Here is a 15,499-nt window from a genome sequence, read left to right on the forward strand (position 1 = left end):
AGAGCACAAAAGTTGGCTTGAAACTCAACATCAAAAAAACTCAGATCATGGCATCTGGCCTCATCACTCCTTGGCAAATAGAGTGCTTTGGGGGGGGGGGGTCAACAGGGGGAGGGCTTCTAATGTCCTGGCCCCACTGGTGGACCTCCTGATGGCACCTGGTATTTCTGGCCACTGTGTGACACAGAGTGTTGGACTGGATGGGCCTTTGGCCTGATCCAACATTGGCGTCCCTTATGTTCTTATGTAATGCTTTCTCTGCAAGGGATTCTTGGAACTGTAGTTCTGCAAGAAGGCCTAGTTTCTCATAGGCTCAGCTCTGTGTTATAATTTATGACCACAGGATTCCACAAATTAAACTATAACAGTTCAGCACAGTGTGTTAGAGTAAGCAGTGCCTTGAATGACTAGATGTACCCCCCCTTTAATCCCTGTCCTCAAAGGTAAAACGATTAATTTTTCAACTTTGAGAAGTTCACAAGTAAATTGCTTCACATGCCAGAAAAAGCATTACTTGTTTTTTTCAGCCTTCTTGTTGAAGGCAAGAAAGTTTGTCAGTAAAAAGACAGCAATCTTCTAAATTTCTATATTAATACATTTCAGTTAGATTTTTTGATCTGGTTGCTGCAAAGCTCTACAACTGCTGCATTGTTCCCTCAAGATTTGCTGGCATAAGTGTAAAATGAATCAGACCATGGGGCCATCTTGCCTGGCTCAGATTTGTCCCCTGATTTCTAGATTTTGTCCCCCTATGACCTGAGCTCTCTGTGAGTGAAAATGCCAGGGACTGATCATGGGACTTTCTACAGACAAAGAATGTTTTTTACCACCAAGCTGTGATATCTACAAGACACTGCAGAATTACAGCTTGGTCCTACATGTCTTTACTTGGATACGTTCAGAGGTCATTTCGGGGGGGGGGGATTGCGGGGGATCGCAGTTCCCCCGGGTGAGGTACAGGGGGCAGAGCACATGACGAAGCCCCGCCCTCCGCTTCCGGCCGCCCCACTTCCGGCCCTCATTCAGCCAGGAGGAGGCAGGAGAAGAGGGAGGGTAAGTTGCTTCCTCCCTGCCTCTCCCCACCCCTGCCTGCCTGGGGCCAGGGAGGGCCTTCGCGGGGCTTCCTTGCACTCCCGCTGGCCTTGCAGGTCCACCGCTGGGCCACCGTTGGGGGCGGGGTGTGTGGCCGTATGACACACTTCCAGTGATGTCAGGGGGTGTGGCCTTATGACACACTTCCGGTGATGTCAGGGTGTGTGGCATATGCTAATGAGTTATGCTAATGAGTTCCCCTAGCTCGTTTTCTACGAAACGACCCCTGGATACGTTCCACTGTTTTCAGTGTAACTTGCTCACAGGTTATGTGTGCATAAGATCTCACCTTTAATGTCTTTACGTAAGAATGTAAGAAGAGCCCTGCTGGATCAGACTAGTGGTCCATCTAGTCCAGCATCCTGTCTCACACAGTGGCCAACCAGTTTCTTTAGAGAGCCAACAACAGGGCATAGAGGCCAACACCTTCCCCTAACGTTGCCTCCTGGCTCTGGAGGTTCCTCTCAGTCACCATGGCTAGTAACCACTGATAGACCTATCCTCCATGAATCTATCGAATCCCTTTTTAAAGCTGTTTATTCCTGTGGCCATCACTACATCCTCTGACAGTGAATTCCACATTTTAATCACTCTCTGTGTAAAGAAGTCTTTGTGTTCCTGATGCCAAAACCACTGAAATAATACACCCATTCCCCTTGATTTCATTTGATATTAACTTACCCTTTCACTAGACACTTCCAAGAAGCGACTGATGTTTGTGTTTGTGGAAGCACTCAAACCAGGACTGAGTTCTATTGATGTACTAGTCTGAGTCTCAGTAGGGATGAATTTCAGAGAAAGGCTAGACTGAAAATCCTGTTTTCCCTCTGTGAACATCTTTCTCATTGCAGCCACCTTGTCTGAATACTCCCCAGATGAGAATCGTCTGTCTTCATTCGTCTTTAAGTGAAAATATATTTAAAAATATAAATTACATGCAATAGAAGATGGACTATATGCATCAGAGCAGAGCACTTGAACAAGAGTTTGCAACTATTGACAAGATGCTCTGATTCTGTTTCGGTGATATTTTTGTGCTTGTGCGATTTCACTTTTTATACACTATATTGACTTTTTAATTTTTTCCCCCAGTCTCTTTTAAAAAATGTAATGCACTAGTTACCTTTTACTTGTTTTGAAATCAAAGGTTCGACGTTATTGGTTTAAATCTCCCCCCCCACCCCGTGTTAATTCTTACCACAAGTGATTTAGGGCTTACAAAGACGATATTACAATAAAGCTGAGCATGTGTATAAACGAACATCCACACCTTCATGATGTCAGGATGTAAAGACAGTTGAACCTAAAGCAGCTCCCCCCCCCCCCCCGTTTCATCGTAATATGTAGTTTGGCCCAAAGGCACTTACAACAGTTAGTATAGTACAGAAGCATGTATGAAACCCCAGATTATGCAAAGAGGCTTACTCTATAATTGATAACTGCAACATTCCATGGTGTACGATAATAGATCCCTGTATTCCTATCACGTTCCCGGTTGCAAAAACCATTATAAAATTCATTGTAAAATGGAGTACCCTTTGGTCTCATTCCTAGAATGTTGAGTCTGCAAGAAAACAGGACAAAAGCATTTTCTAGAATCTTATTTGTTCCCAGTGATGTCCTATCGTACCATTCAAGTATTATGCAGTTTCTAAACAGACATAGGGAGCTGCGGTGGCTCAAGTGGTTAAGACGCTGAACTGCAGGCTGTGGAAGGTCGGTAGTTCAGCAGTTTGAGACCCGAGTGTGCCGCATGACGGAGTGAGCTCCCGTCTCTAGTTCCAGCTCCTGCCAACCTAGCAGTTCGAAAGCAAGAAATTGCAAGTAGATAAATAGGTACCACTTCGGTGGGAAGGTAACAGCGTTCCGTGTGCCTTGGTGTTTGGTCATGCCGGCCACATGACCACGGAAACGTCTTCGGACAGCGCTGGCTCTTCGGCTTTGAAATGGAGCTGAGCACCGCAACCCTAGAGTTGGACTCGACTGGCTTTTGAGCAAGGGAACCTTTACCTTTACTAAACAGAAATATATATATATTTTTTTAAAAACCTCCAACCTTCACACACACACACACACACACACACACACACACACCGTGAGCATGAAATAACAACCATTCAGTATTTTACATTATCTTAACCAATACCAATATTTTCTATAGACATTGGCCTATTACGTATGCACAGAAAAACAAACAAAACTGTGTACCAAAAATATATGTACAATGTTAATGCTAATAAAAATGGAGAACAACCAACCTGTTTGTCCAAATGTTATTTATATTCAAAACCATAAATATATATGAGAAGGTTTACACAAAATCACATCATAAAGAAATTACTGTATACGTAATAAAGGTGCCCATTTAAAAGAGTCCATAAGAGTTCAACCAGTATTCTGTTGGATGATTCAAAAGGAATGTTCCCAGTGGAGAATCCGAAGATTCAAAAGGGGCCTGAAGATTCAAAGCAGTAGTAACGCGTCCTGGTCCAGATAGTGATTCTTTCTAACGAGTCTGCTAGCTATCCGCTGTCTCATTTCACACTGAAGCTTTTTCAAAGAAGGACCAACATTCCAATATACTGAATCAAAGTCAACAGGAAACATTCGATATAATTCCTGTGTCGTACATTCTCTTGCAAAAGAGAATTCTTTTGCAAATATATTAAAATATGAGCAATCTGATGTCAGAAGAGAATTATAAGTTAACAAGTGGGGACCGACCCATAAGAAACTTGTGGGGTGGCTATCCCATTCCCCCCTCCTTTGCTTCCACCCCTCTCCCCGTACCTCTCTCACACTGTTTCTCCCTTCTGCCATCCCATCTCTCTCTCTCCTCCATGCATGTCACTTCCTCTCTCTTCCTGTCCCCTCATCACTCTCTTTGTTTTTCTGCCTCCCCACCCCATCATGCTTTCTTTCTGCCAAACCAGCCTCCAAGCCTCTCGCCTGCTTCCCCCCCCAAGCCCCCCGCCTGCTTCCCCCCCCCCCGCCCCGCACGGCAGCAGCGGTTGTGGTGCTCCCAGCTGACCACCAGCTTCCTCCCCTCCTCCCAGCAGCAGTGACAGTGGCAGCTCTCCAGGAATCACAACATATCTCCCAGCTACAGAAATTAATTCCCATGAGGGTTGCCAGCTCCAGATTGGGAAATTCCTGGCAATTTGGGGGTAGAGCCTTGGGACAGTGAGGTTTGGGGAGGGAAGCAGCCTCAGCAGGGTATAGTGCCATAGACTCCACCCTCCAAAGCAGCCATTTTCTCCAGGGAAACTGATCTCTGTCACCTGTTAATTCTGAGTGATCTTTAGCCCTCACCTGGCAATGGTAGTTCTTGTGGAGGAAATGACTAGTTTGGAGGATGAAGACTATGGCATTATACCAGTCTGATGTTCCTTCCATTCCTCCAACTGCACCCTCCCCAGGCTCCAAACCTCAGATGTCCAAGAATTTCACAGCACGGAGTTGGCAACCCTATCCCCTTCCCACCCAATGGCCAGCCTACCTTTATCTGTCCCTCTGTCTTCAGCTTCCTGGCTCCGCTCCCTTCCCCCACAGCCTCCACCTAGGAAAAGTACAGTCTTTCTCCACCATGGGGACCAAAGCAGCTTACATTATTCTCTCCTCCTTTTTATCTGCACAACAACCCTCTTAGGGTAGGTTATGCTGAAAGTATGTCACTGGTCCAAAATCATCCAGTCAGCTTCCACAGCTAAATGGGCATTTTTAATTTTTATTTTATTTTATTTTTGGATTTATATCCCGCCCTCCCCGAAGGCTCAGGGCAGCTAACAACGAGGCACAAGTGCCAGAATTAAAAAAGATAAAACAGTCTAAAACAGTAAAACAATATAATACAACAACAAAGTGTCAGTGCAAGATGGGGTAGATCTTAGTCGAATGGCATTGGTCCCGCAACTTGTCATCCCCTCTCCTTCCAGGGTCACCTCACACCCAGATGGAATGACATATTGGTGGTAGTGGTGCGATGCTGCATACATATCGGTGGTGGAATTATAGTGGCGGCGGCTTCTACTTGAAAGCCTGGCGGAAGAGCTTCATCTTACAGGCCCTGCGGAACTGAGAAAGGTCCCGCAGGGCCCGGATCTCTTCCGGGAGCTCCTTCCACCAGGTAGGAGCCACCACCGAGAATGCCCTGGCTCTAGTAACAGCAAATTTAACATCCCTGGGGCCTGGAATTTCCAGGAGATGTTGACTCCCCGACCGTAGTGCCCTTGGGGGAACATATGGGGAAAGACGCTACTCTGAAGCTCTTACCACTGCACCACACTGGCTTTCATAGGGTGGCTGTTGTTGAACAGTAGCAAGCAGCCAAGCCTAGCTGAGTCATGCAAGTCAGGTGGTATCAAGTCACCCAGAGGGTGTTGCCAGGCCTAGAGTTGCCAACCTCTACGTGGGGCCTGAAGACCTCCCAGCATGATAACTGAACACTAGAGAACAGAGATCTGTCTCCCTGGAGAAAAAGGCTGCTTTGAAGGGTGGACTCTGTGGCATTATATCCAGCGGAGGCACCTCCCTTCCCCAAACCCTGCCCTCCTCAGATTCCACCACAAAATCTCTTGGAATTTCCCAACCTGGAGCGGGCAACCCTTGCCAGGCTTGGCCCAAGGATTCCTCCCTCAAAGTCTAAAATAGGCCAGGAAAGCCCCCCCCCCCCGCCCTTTACTGACAGAACCAATTTTTGAATACTATGGTTCCCTAGCAACAGCTTCTGAGGGAATCTGTTTTTTTAAACCTACAGACACTCCTTTTATCATTTTTGGCTTTTTAAAGCCCAGTGTTGTTTTTTTTTTTTAAAGGTTTCACACTTTTCTGAAACCAAAGGCCTTTTTTGCGTTTGTAGAAAGCTCTGTCTTGTCCGTTCACAGCTCCAATCACCGGTTTTAAGTATCCAAAGATATCCCAACTTCACTATTAGAATATAAGATAAAGTTATTCTCATTTGCTTGTTGTCTGGTACATTTCCTATCCTTCCTCTGCAGACTCGCCAGCCCTTACCCTTGGCCAGCTTTTCTTCCAATTTTTGATATGCCAACAATGCGACCACGACAGGGCGGGCGGGATTTGGTGTCATTACAGTTAGCTTCATCAGAGAAATCTCCACAGTCATTGTCTGTGTTACACACCAATCTTTGTTTGATGCAGACTCCTGAGGAAAGCATAAAGAATCAATCATGTCTGGCTCGCAAACAACTGGAGACAGTTTGAGAGCTCTAAGCATCAAGACAAAGCTTCAAGTACTGCTTGCGCAAAATAAGGGATAACATTAGGGCTGCCAACATCCAGGTGGGGACTAAGAATTACAACAGACCTCCGGATTACATAGATCAGTTCCAGTGAAAAAAACAGTGGCTTCGGAGGGCAGACATTATAGCATTACATCCCTGCTGAGGTCCCTCCCCTTCCTAAACTCCACCCTCCCTTAGCTCCACCCCCAAATCTCCAAGAATTCCCTAACACGGAGCGGGCAACCTTAGAAAAATATGCTTAATACATTTTGTGACACAACGTACAAGATGTACAAATGTCAATACTATGTAAGTATCATTAAAATGTTGTATTCACTCTTAAGGTACCTCCACTGCTGTGAATGGAGCTCCAGGGCTCTTTTTGTGGAAAAAGCCCAGCAGGAACTCATTAGCATAATAGGCCACACCCAACAGCAGAAACCGATTAGCATATTAGGCCACACCCCTGACAGCACAGCTCATTAGCCCATTAGGCTGCACCCCCATGTTACCAAAAGTGTGGTCATCCAGCCACACCCACCTTTTGCTTCTTATTCTGTTTACCTTGTTTGTTGTCAAAACCCTGGGCTTTTTTTGTATCAGGAACTCCTTTGCATGTTAGGCCACACACCCCTAATGTAGCCAATCCTAATGAGTTTCTGCTGTTGGGTGTGGCCTATTATGCTAATGAGTTCTTGCTGGCCGTGGCCAACTCAGGAGCCAGCCGGAATTCCGTTCCTGTGCGTTCCTGCCCAAAAATAGCCCTGGAGCTCACAAAAGTAGCAGGAGACATTTTGAACTTAAAGAAACTGTGACTGGCATGAGATCGGCTGTGCGGGGCCTCTTATGTTTTTACGTTCCTATAAAAATATAGTGCATTTAATTTCTTAAGTATTAGCTCAAAATTGAGGTGGTGAATGTTACACTGCCATGAAAAAGGTGTTCCATTGTGAAAGCAAGAGGTCAAGGATGTGGCAATCTTCTTCTCGGGCCCTTCTTTGTGTCTGCCCACCTTCTGAAGTGAGGCACATGGCTTTGAGAGAGCTGCCCCCTGCATTGGAACACATTTTCTCCCCTACTGCAGTCTTTGGGTGGGTTTGAATATGAGGCTAAGCCCCCTTTTTCACTCCAGCCACCTTTTCATTGATTAGTGGATGGTTTTTGGTTCTAGTTCTTCTTTATTTAAAAGGGGAAAATCAAAATGCCATTGCACTTGGTGAGAGGATTAATTTGGAGCTAAATTTGGACTATTGACGCTATGAAGCTTGTCTTATGGTGAGTCAGTAAACAGCTTCCCTTGCATGTTAAGTGTCTGCATAGTGTATCCTTCCCTTCTGTCTGTGGGAATAGTACACACAGTTCTTCACTTCTTAATTTTAGCTTTGCAACAGCCTTGTGAGGTTGGCTAGACTGAGAGAAAGGAACTGGCCCAAGCCACTTTGTGCATTTTTTGAATGAAGGGTGATTTCACACTGGGTCCCTCTTGTCCAAACGTGACTCTCTTTCCACTCCTTCCACTCTACCACCCTGGCTCTTGAAAAGAGATTGTGCAAGTTCCTAGGAAAAGATCTTTCTATGTCTATTACCTGTTACAGAAAAAAATGAATTTCTTGTTGAAGAAATGCTACACCACTGAATGCCAGATTACTAGGATCAAACAACAAAAATAGTTATTCCATATCTGCTCTATTTCCAGAAAGATCTGACTGGTCCCTGCTGCAAATATATTACCAGACCAGTAGTGTCCTTATTATACTGAATACAGGGGACTACCACTCAAAACAGTATGCCCAGCATCATTTTATGTATGCAGCAGCCAATTGTGAAAGGGTCCTGTACATGGGAACCATATTTTTTGTGGCCATAGACTGTTGTTTCTTCAGGGTCTTTCAATGGGAGAAAATATACTTTTCTAGCAAGGCTAAAAAATTCTTCATAAAGAAGAGTACACAGATAATATATATTTGATTAAAACAACCACAATGATAGCTTGATAGGATCTGTGATTTTGTAATATTTTGGTATTGCTTTTTTAAAAAATATATCTGTATTTCTCTTTGGGAGGCCTGGTCATATGGTATATAATGAACGAGTATAATACACCTAGGAGGAATCAGCATAATTTAGAGATTTGGATTTTGTCTTTACATACTACGAACTAATAATGTGTGGAGATTATTTTAATATGTCTGATGGTTTCTTCTAGTTTAACATACAGTGAATTGCTGCAGTAGTTCATACAGTTGAATAAATAAAGATAATACTGCTGTTAAGCTTCCATGCTGTTTTAATTCTTGTTTTTTCAGCAGGTAGACATCATCGAGACACTGAAGTGCCGTCAAGATGACCAGATGAACGGACGAACTTCTTGAGTTTTACCGTTCGTTTCGAGGTATATCTTTATCAAACTGATCTCAATTTCCCAGTATTCTTTTTACAGTCCAATCCACCAAAAAGGTATTCATAAACTCAGAATGGCTTCCCACAGCTCTTTTGCTAACAATTGTTTCCTTGCTACGGACAACACGGAAACTGGCATACTGGTTGTTAAAGTTCCTTCTAGCTATCATTTATAATATTTATTTATTTATTTATTGCATTTTTACCCTGCCCTCCCTGTGAACGGGCTCCCATAGCCTTCTGCTCCAGGATTTGTTTAATTATTGGGGAATTATAAACTCTGATGCATCTTTAGTCTTCTGGGTTGTCCGTTGCTTGTGAATGTGGCCTAATATGCTAATGGGCCGCACGGTCGGGGTGTGGCCTAATATGCTAATGAGTTTCTGCTATTGGGTGTGGCCCATTATGCTAATGAGCTCCTACAAAAAGAGCCCCGAGTAGTGATATCGCGTCTGCCTACCCCACTTCCTCTTTGCCTCTGACCTTGAAAACCCTATGGGGTCACTTAAGTTGCCTATGACTAGATGGCACTTTCTACAACCAAATAGTCTAGTGAATAGCCTGGGTAAACACAAATATCTTAGTTTGACACCTAAGTGCTAGCAAAAGAGGTGCTGTGAGCTTTGAGGGTCAAGGTACTTTATAGATGGGTGTCAGCAGTGTGCTGACAGTGGGTAGAAGATATCAGAGACGTTTGTCCTTCAGGCAACTGCCTCCCTCACCATGTCCCTCACTTCTGTATTCATTCCTGACTCCCAAATTTCCCTCTCTCACATCAACTAATTTTGAAAAACAGGTGGGACAAATAGTCTATACCTGGGGCAGGCTTAGAAAGGGAAATATAATGGACAAGTGTGAATAGTTTGCGAAAAGGAGATCAGTAGCATCAGTGCCACCACTGAAAAGCCCTTGTTCTTGTAGAAGATGGCCTCAGCGCAGACCGACCATAGTGGCACACACAGTAGATATACTGTAGCATCCCCAAAGTTTATATGAAACAATATTTTCAAAGAATAATGCAAAAGCCTACCATTAGCACATTGGAAGTTATCCTCCTCCTCTCCACAGTCAATTTCTTCTTCAGGGCAAACTTGGTCTGTTACACAGCTCTGTTTGTCACCCAGAGGTTCAAAGCATGGCTTCCCTCTGAACTGTCCATATTTCAAGACACTTCTTGAGCGATACTTTTAATAAGGGGAAAGAAGGATAGGGGCTCAAAAGTAGAAGAGAAATAGTCATGAAATTATGTTATTTTCTTTGTGAATGACAATAATTTTGAAACTAAGGTGGAAATTTGGAGGAAAACAAAAGGGTTATGAGCTTTTCATGTCCCCGAAGGATTAGGGAGTCCATTATTTTGGAAGTTAACACCTCAGAATCTGTTTTAAGGGCATTTTTTACATTATTGGAAACTTGAAAGTGAAGCAAAACAAGGTGTTTCTAAAGAGAAATCTGGCCCAGGAAAGGGTGGTTCACAATTCTTTTCCTTTGTCATACAGTTTCACTTTATATCATTCTGTTCAGTTTTCACAAAATGGAAAGATATTTACTTGTACAGTTTTGCAAGGGAGATTTAAAAAATCCAGCAGTGTAGCTGTTTTAATCTTTTCCAGCAAAACCGAAGAGGGGCCTTGTGGCATCTTAAAAACTAACAGACATACACTCTTGTTTGCTAGAGCTCACTTTATTACATACATGAAGTGACACCTCATTCAATAAATATATATATATACATGGCAGAGGGGAAAACTATAGAGTGAAATGCAAAAAGCATAGTGTGTGACATTTCTGAGCAAAACTGAAAAGCACGTGAGATAAATTTGCCTTGAAGATTTTTCAGTTTCTCTCTCTCTCTGCTGTGTATATATTTCTATTGACTAAGGTTTCACTTCATGCATCCAATGAAGCTTGCTATGAATACTTATGCTTCAATAAATCTGTTAGTCTTTAAGGTGCCACAAGACTCCTTTTGTTTTCATAGTACAGCACTATTCTATGACAGGTGTTTCAATAGGCATATATGTCAGCCCAGTAACAGTGGGAGGGCTTCTAGTGTCCTGGCCCCACTGGTGGACCTCCTGATGGCACCTGGTATTTTTGGCCACTGTGTGACAGAGTGTTGGATTGGATGGGCCTTTGGCCTGATCCGGCATTAGCGTCTCTTATGTTCTTATGTTCTTAAACTAGTCTGGTTCACCCATTTGGCAGAAAGGGCATTTAATCCTGCAGTCCTGGTGACTAAGATACAGGAGCCAGTTAGATGCTCAGTACTTGGTCATTTTACTACTGAACTTTGGCCCCTCCTTTTACCATCATTTTACAGGTAGATGAAGGTAAGTGGAAAATGACTGCCTCCAGGTCATTTTGTGGCTCACTTCTGGGGTAAGACTACAGTCACATGGGCAGGAAAGAAGGGGACCTTAGACCCAACCCCTATCCAGAATGCCAAAGTAGATCCATCTCTGCGCTGAAATTCATTTTCTGTTTTATTAAATAGGGCTTTTTATACATTTATATTACTGCTGTATGGAAGAAATATTTCAAGCTCGTAACAAGTCATTTAAATAAAAATCTCTTTATCTTCCAGTTGAACGTTCCTCGTGATGTTATTTAGAAAGAATATGTTTCTTTATAGTTTCTTTACATAGCAGTTTATAGTTTCTTTACATAACAACCTTCCTAAAGTATATCTCTATTCATCAGCAGGTGGCGATCTTTTCACTAACTTTGTCCAAATATACACCACTCTGTGTATCCCAGCAGTTCCTTTGGTATAGGTGTTGCAAATAATTAAATGTTTTTTAAAAATAGCAATAAAGAGCTGGAAAAGAGCCATTAATTTACAGCTCTCTGTAAATTCTTGACACCAAGCAGCCCTAGTGGATTCTTCCTTCCGCTTGATCTAATAGTGTTTTCTCGATATAAAGCAGAAACAAGAAATGTGTTCCATTGCCGCAGGTCTGCATAATCCAAGAAATGTGGTCGTATGTTTTTCACTGTAATGTGAATCTAAGACAGGCTTACCCAGTTTATGACCCAAGCTGAATGCAGGCAGTTGCCCGAGAATCCCTCTGCTTCTTACAGCTCAAAAACTAATCTCCAAAACCAGTATTCCAAACCTCCATTTGGGGCCTGGTCCATCGAGCTGCCAGGCCCCTGTTGGGGGCAGCCCCTGACTGCCGATCAGGTGGCCAGTGGGGGGACTTACTGGTGGCAGGAGGAGGACTAGGCCGACGATGCAGTGACTTCACTTGAAGCTCAATTATAGTTGACTTCCAGACTACAGATATCCATTCCCCCTGGAGTAAATGGCCACTCTAGAAGGTGGACTCCAGGGTATACCACAGAGTTTAGATGAAATCCCTCCCCAGACTTCCCCCTCTATAGGCACCTCCCCAAATCTTTAGGAAATCCCAAGGCCAGAGGTGGGAACCTTATGGGGATAGCTTGGTGGATCCACCCTTAGGTACCTTTAACACAAACTTAAACCCCCCTCCGTCCCTTTGGCATAATTTCACGGATCAAAGAAGCTGATTTTTCAAGAAGGAAGTATACCTAGGCCAGGGACTTGGAACCAAGCCTTGGATCTACTTGTGTCTCTGAACGAGGAGGTAAGCTTCCATTTTGAGCTTGTGCCAGTTAGGGATACCAGCCTCCAGGTGGGACCTGGGGATCCCCCCCCCCAAATCACACCTCATCTCCAGACTACAGAGATCAGTTCCCCTGAAGAAAATGGATGCTCTGGAGGCACTGTACCACACCTCTGTGGCATTTGTACCCCACTGATGCTCTGGAGGCATTGTACCCCACTCTGTGGCACTGTACCCCACTGAGGTCCCTGTCCTCCCCAGGCTCCATCCCCAAATCTCCAGGAGTTTCCCAACCTGGATCTGGCAACCCTGCCCCTATCCCTCACCAGTGGCCAGAAGGGACCTGGCAACCCTAGTGCCAATGCATCTATTGCTATTAAAAAGCTGCATAAATTGAGAACGAGGTAAGTCACATGCTCAGAGAGAAATCACTTACACTTTCTTTGCCGCATGGATTACATGATCCCCATTCACTCCAGTGGCTAAGCAAACAATTGATGGGGGGTGGAGCACCAGACTCTCCTTTTACCCGGTGTAGCACTTGCTCTGAAAAGCTATCAGAACAACAGACCATACTCATAACACATTGCTCAGCAAGATGAAATCAAGAGCAAGTTGAAACCAAGAGCAAGACTCCCCAGGCTCCACCCCCAAATCTCCATGAGTTTATTTATTTTATGTTATTTATATACGGTATACCACCCTCCCCGCAGATGGTAGGGTTGCCAAGTCCCTCTTCCACTCCCAGCGGGGGACTTTGGGGGTGTTCCTGGAGGGGGCGGGGCATCCCCGACATGATGACGCCACGTTGGGGATTTCCGCTGCCCTCCCCCCGCCCGCGCGCCAGATCTCCAGAAACGGAAGTTCACTGCACTTAAAGGAGCCAGCGTTTCCCTTTTAAGTGCAGGAGCCGGCGTTTCCCCTTTAAGAGCAGCTGCATTTCCCTTTTAAGTGCATGAAGCTGGCATTTCCCTGTAAGCCTGATCTCAAGCGGAGATCGGGCTTGGGAGGAAACACGGGTTCCACACACTTAAAGGGAGAGAGAGGGGGGACCTCTGGCAAACTGGGGGGGGGGGTTGGCAACCCTAGCGGATGGGCTCAGGGCAGTTCACAACAATCTCAATACAATAACATTAAAACAACAATTAAATAGCAATTAAAACAGTAAAACAATAAAATACTGTTCAAACAAGCTAGTTCTGATGTCAGTTCAGCAGTACCAATGTTAACATCCAGGCCACTGGAGGGGAGAAAGCCAGGAGGGAAAAGGGACATTCGCTACCTCAACCAAAGGCCCGGTGGAAGAGCTCTGTCTTGCAGGCCCTGCAGAACTGTAATAGATCCCGCAGGGCCCTGATGTTGTATGGGAACTCATTCCACCAGGTGGGGGCCAGGGCTGAAAAAGCTCTGGCCCTGGATGAGGCTAGTCAGACGTCCCTGGGGGCAGGGACTGCTAAAAGATGTTATTTATTATTTATTAATCAGATTTATATCCCGCCTTCCCCCGTAGGGCTCAGGGCGGCTTACAATGTTGAGTCGTAGACCTCAGTGTCCTCCGGGGCTCATATGGGGAGAGGTGGTCTCTTAAGGTATGCTGGTCCCCGGCCGTATAGAGCTTTAAAGGTATGTTTCCCAACCTGGATCTGGCAACCCTACCCCACCATCCCCCACTGGTGGCCAGGAGCGACCTGGCAATCCTACTCTGTAGTCTGAATCTCAGTTTAACCCTGGGAGCTCTCCAGGCTTTACCTGGAGCTTGGACACCCTAGGAAAAACTCACATCTGTGACTGCTGGGAATCACACCTTGTTGAAGTAGGTCCCACGCCACTTTGTGCATGTATGAAAAACCAGGTGATTTCCCTTTGCCCAGACTTTATCCTTTCAGGTTGCAGGTAAATGTGTCGTTTGGTATGTCTGAATGCTTTTCCACAGGAAAGTCTCCCAAATATAGGAGAGGGGGGATGAAACAGAGAATGCGAGGCTGACCATGAGACTGTTGTATTTGCAGAAGGGGACTTTCTTTTTTTAGCCAGGGGAAGAATCAATCTGTCACCTATATCCAGTAACACACAGGCTAGGAGAAAAATTACCACTCAGCAATGCTCCCTCTAAACTGTGGAGTCTTTTGAGCAAAAATTCTACTTTGGGAGCTACTGGCATTAAAGTGTGAGCCAGCAATTGGGCTACTGCATAAATTAGTTTGCTCTGGAGCCATCCTTTCTGAGCTAAGACAAAAATGGGTGAGCTACAGGCTAAAAAACTGTGAGCTAGCTCACACTAACTCAGCTTAGAGGGAAGTCCTGCTGGATGCATAAACCCGTCCCAAAGTTTTGCTTACCTCTTGGCCCTTGGCCGAAGCAATGGTATGTCATGGAAATCTGTTAATTTGCCAACCGTTCAATAACAAATCAAATATCTAAGGATTTTGTAAATGTTTGAGTTTTTCCTTGTGCTGTCATCCGTGATTGCAAATCAAGGGGTTCTATTCTGTTCTACAGCACAGAGCAGCAACTGAGAACTTCTGTAGTTCCGGAGCTACCCAGTGCCCCAGTAGTGTTGTTCGGCTCAGGGTGGTTAGAATAATAATAAAGTGGGCAACTTCCAGCACTGAGGTCTTCATAGGCTGAGCCCCACAACATGCCATTTCCCTGCCCGCTCACTTGTGAGTGCTTTGCTACCCAGGCCTCCAGCTGCACACACTGCCCAGTGCCATCAGGGAGAGGGCCTGTGAGCAGGGACAGGAGATATGCACAGGCAGGTAGTAGGTTCGCCAGCTCTGGGTTGGGAAATACCCAGAGGTTTTGGGGGGTGGAGCCTGAGGAGGGGGGGTTGGTAGGGGGAGGGACTTAAGTGGGTAAAATGCCACAGAGTCCACCTTCCAAAGCAGCCATTTTCCCCAGGGGAACGGACCCCTGTCACCTAGAGATCAGTTGCAATCCCAGGAGATCTCCAGCCATCACCTGGAGGTTGGCAGCCCTAGCAGGTAGTGAGAAACATGGGTGGGAAAGGAGCCCCCTGGGAACTCTCTGCCCAAGGTGCCCCAAAATGTGGAACCAGCCCTGCCACCAGTAGCACATGGATGACCAAGCAGTGGACCAGGCAACCAAGGTCTGTGGGGCATGTAGGAGGAGGTGTAGGAGGGCCCTCGGCTTTGGCTATGGTGGAAAGTCAAG

General features: G+C 45.3%; 1 protein-coding gene across 1 annotated transcript in view; it reads right to left on the reverse strand.

Annotated features, from left to right (window-relative positions):
* C9 (complement component 9) overlaps positions 1 to 15,499 on the reverse strand; it is a 31,716-nt gene that overhangs the window by 15,727 nt on the left and 490 nt on the right. The window contains exons 2-6 of the mRNA XM_015420156.1: positions 12,762 to 12,879; positions 9,766 to 9,919; positions 6,106 to 6,256; positions 2,518 to 2,656; positions 1,774 to 1,992 (exon numbers count right to left, since the gene is read on the reverse strand). Coding sequence (XP_015275642.1) covers positions 1,774 to 1,992; positions 2,518 to 2,656; positions 6,106 to 6,256; positions 9,766 to 9,919; positions 12,762 to 12,879 — 781 coding nt within the window. The remainder of the gene's footprint in view (positions 1 to 1,773; positions 1,993 to 2,517; positions 2,657 to 6,105; positions 6,257 to 9,765; positions 9,920 to 12,761; positions 12,880 to 15,499) is intronic.

Source organism: Gekko japonicus, unplaced genomic scaffold (assembly GCF_001447785.1).
Source record: "Gekko japonicus isolate JY-2015 unplaced genomic scaffold, Gekko_japonicus_V1.1 scaffold86, whole genome shotgun sequence".
Taxonomy (NCBI): Eukaryota; Metazoa; Chordata; class Lepidosauria; order Squamata; family Gekkonidae; genus Gekko; species Gekko japonicus.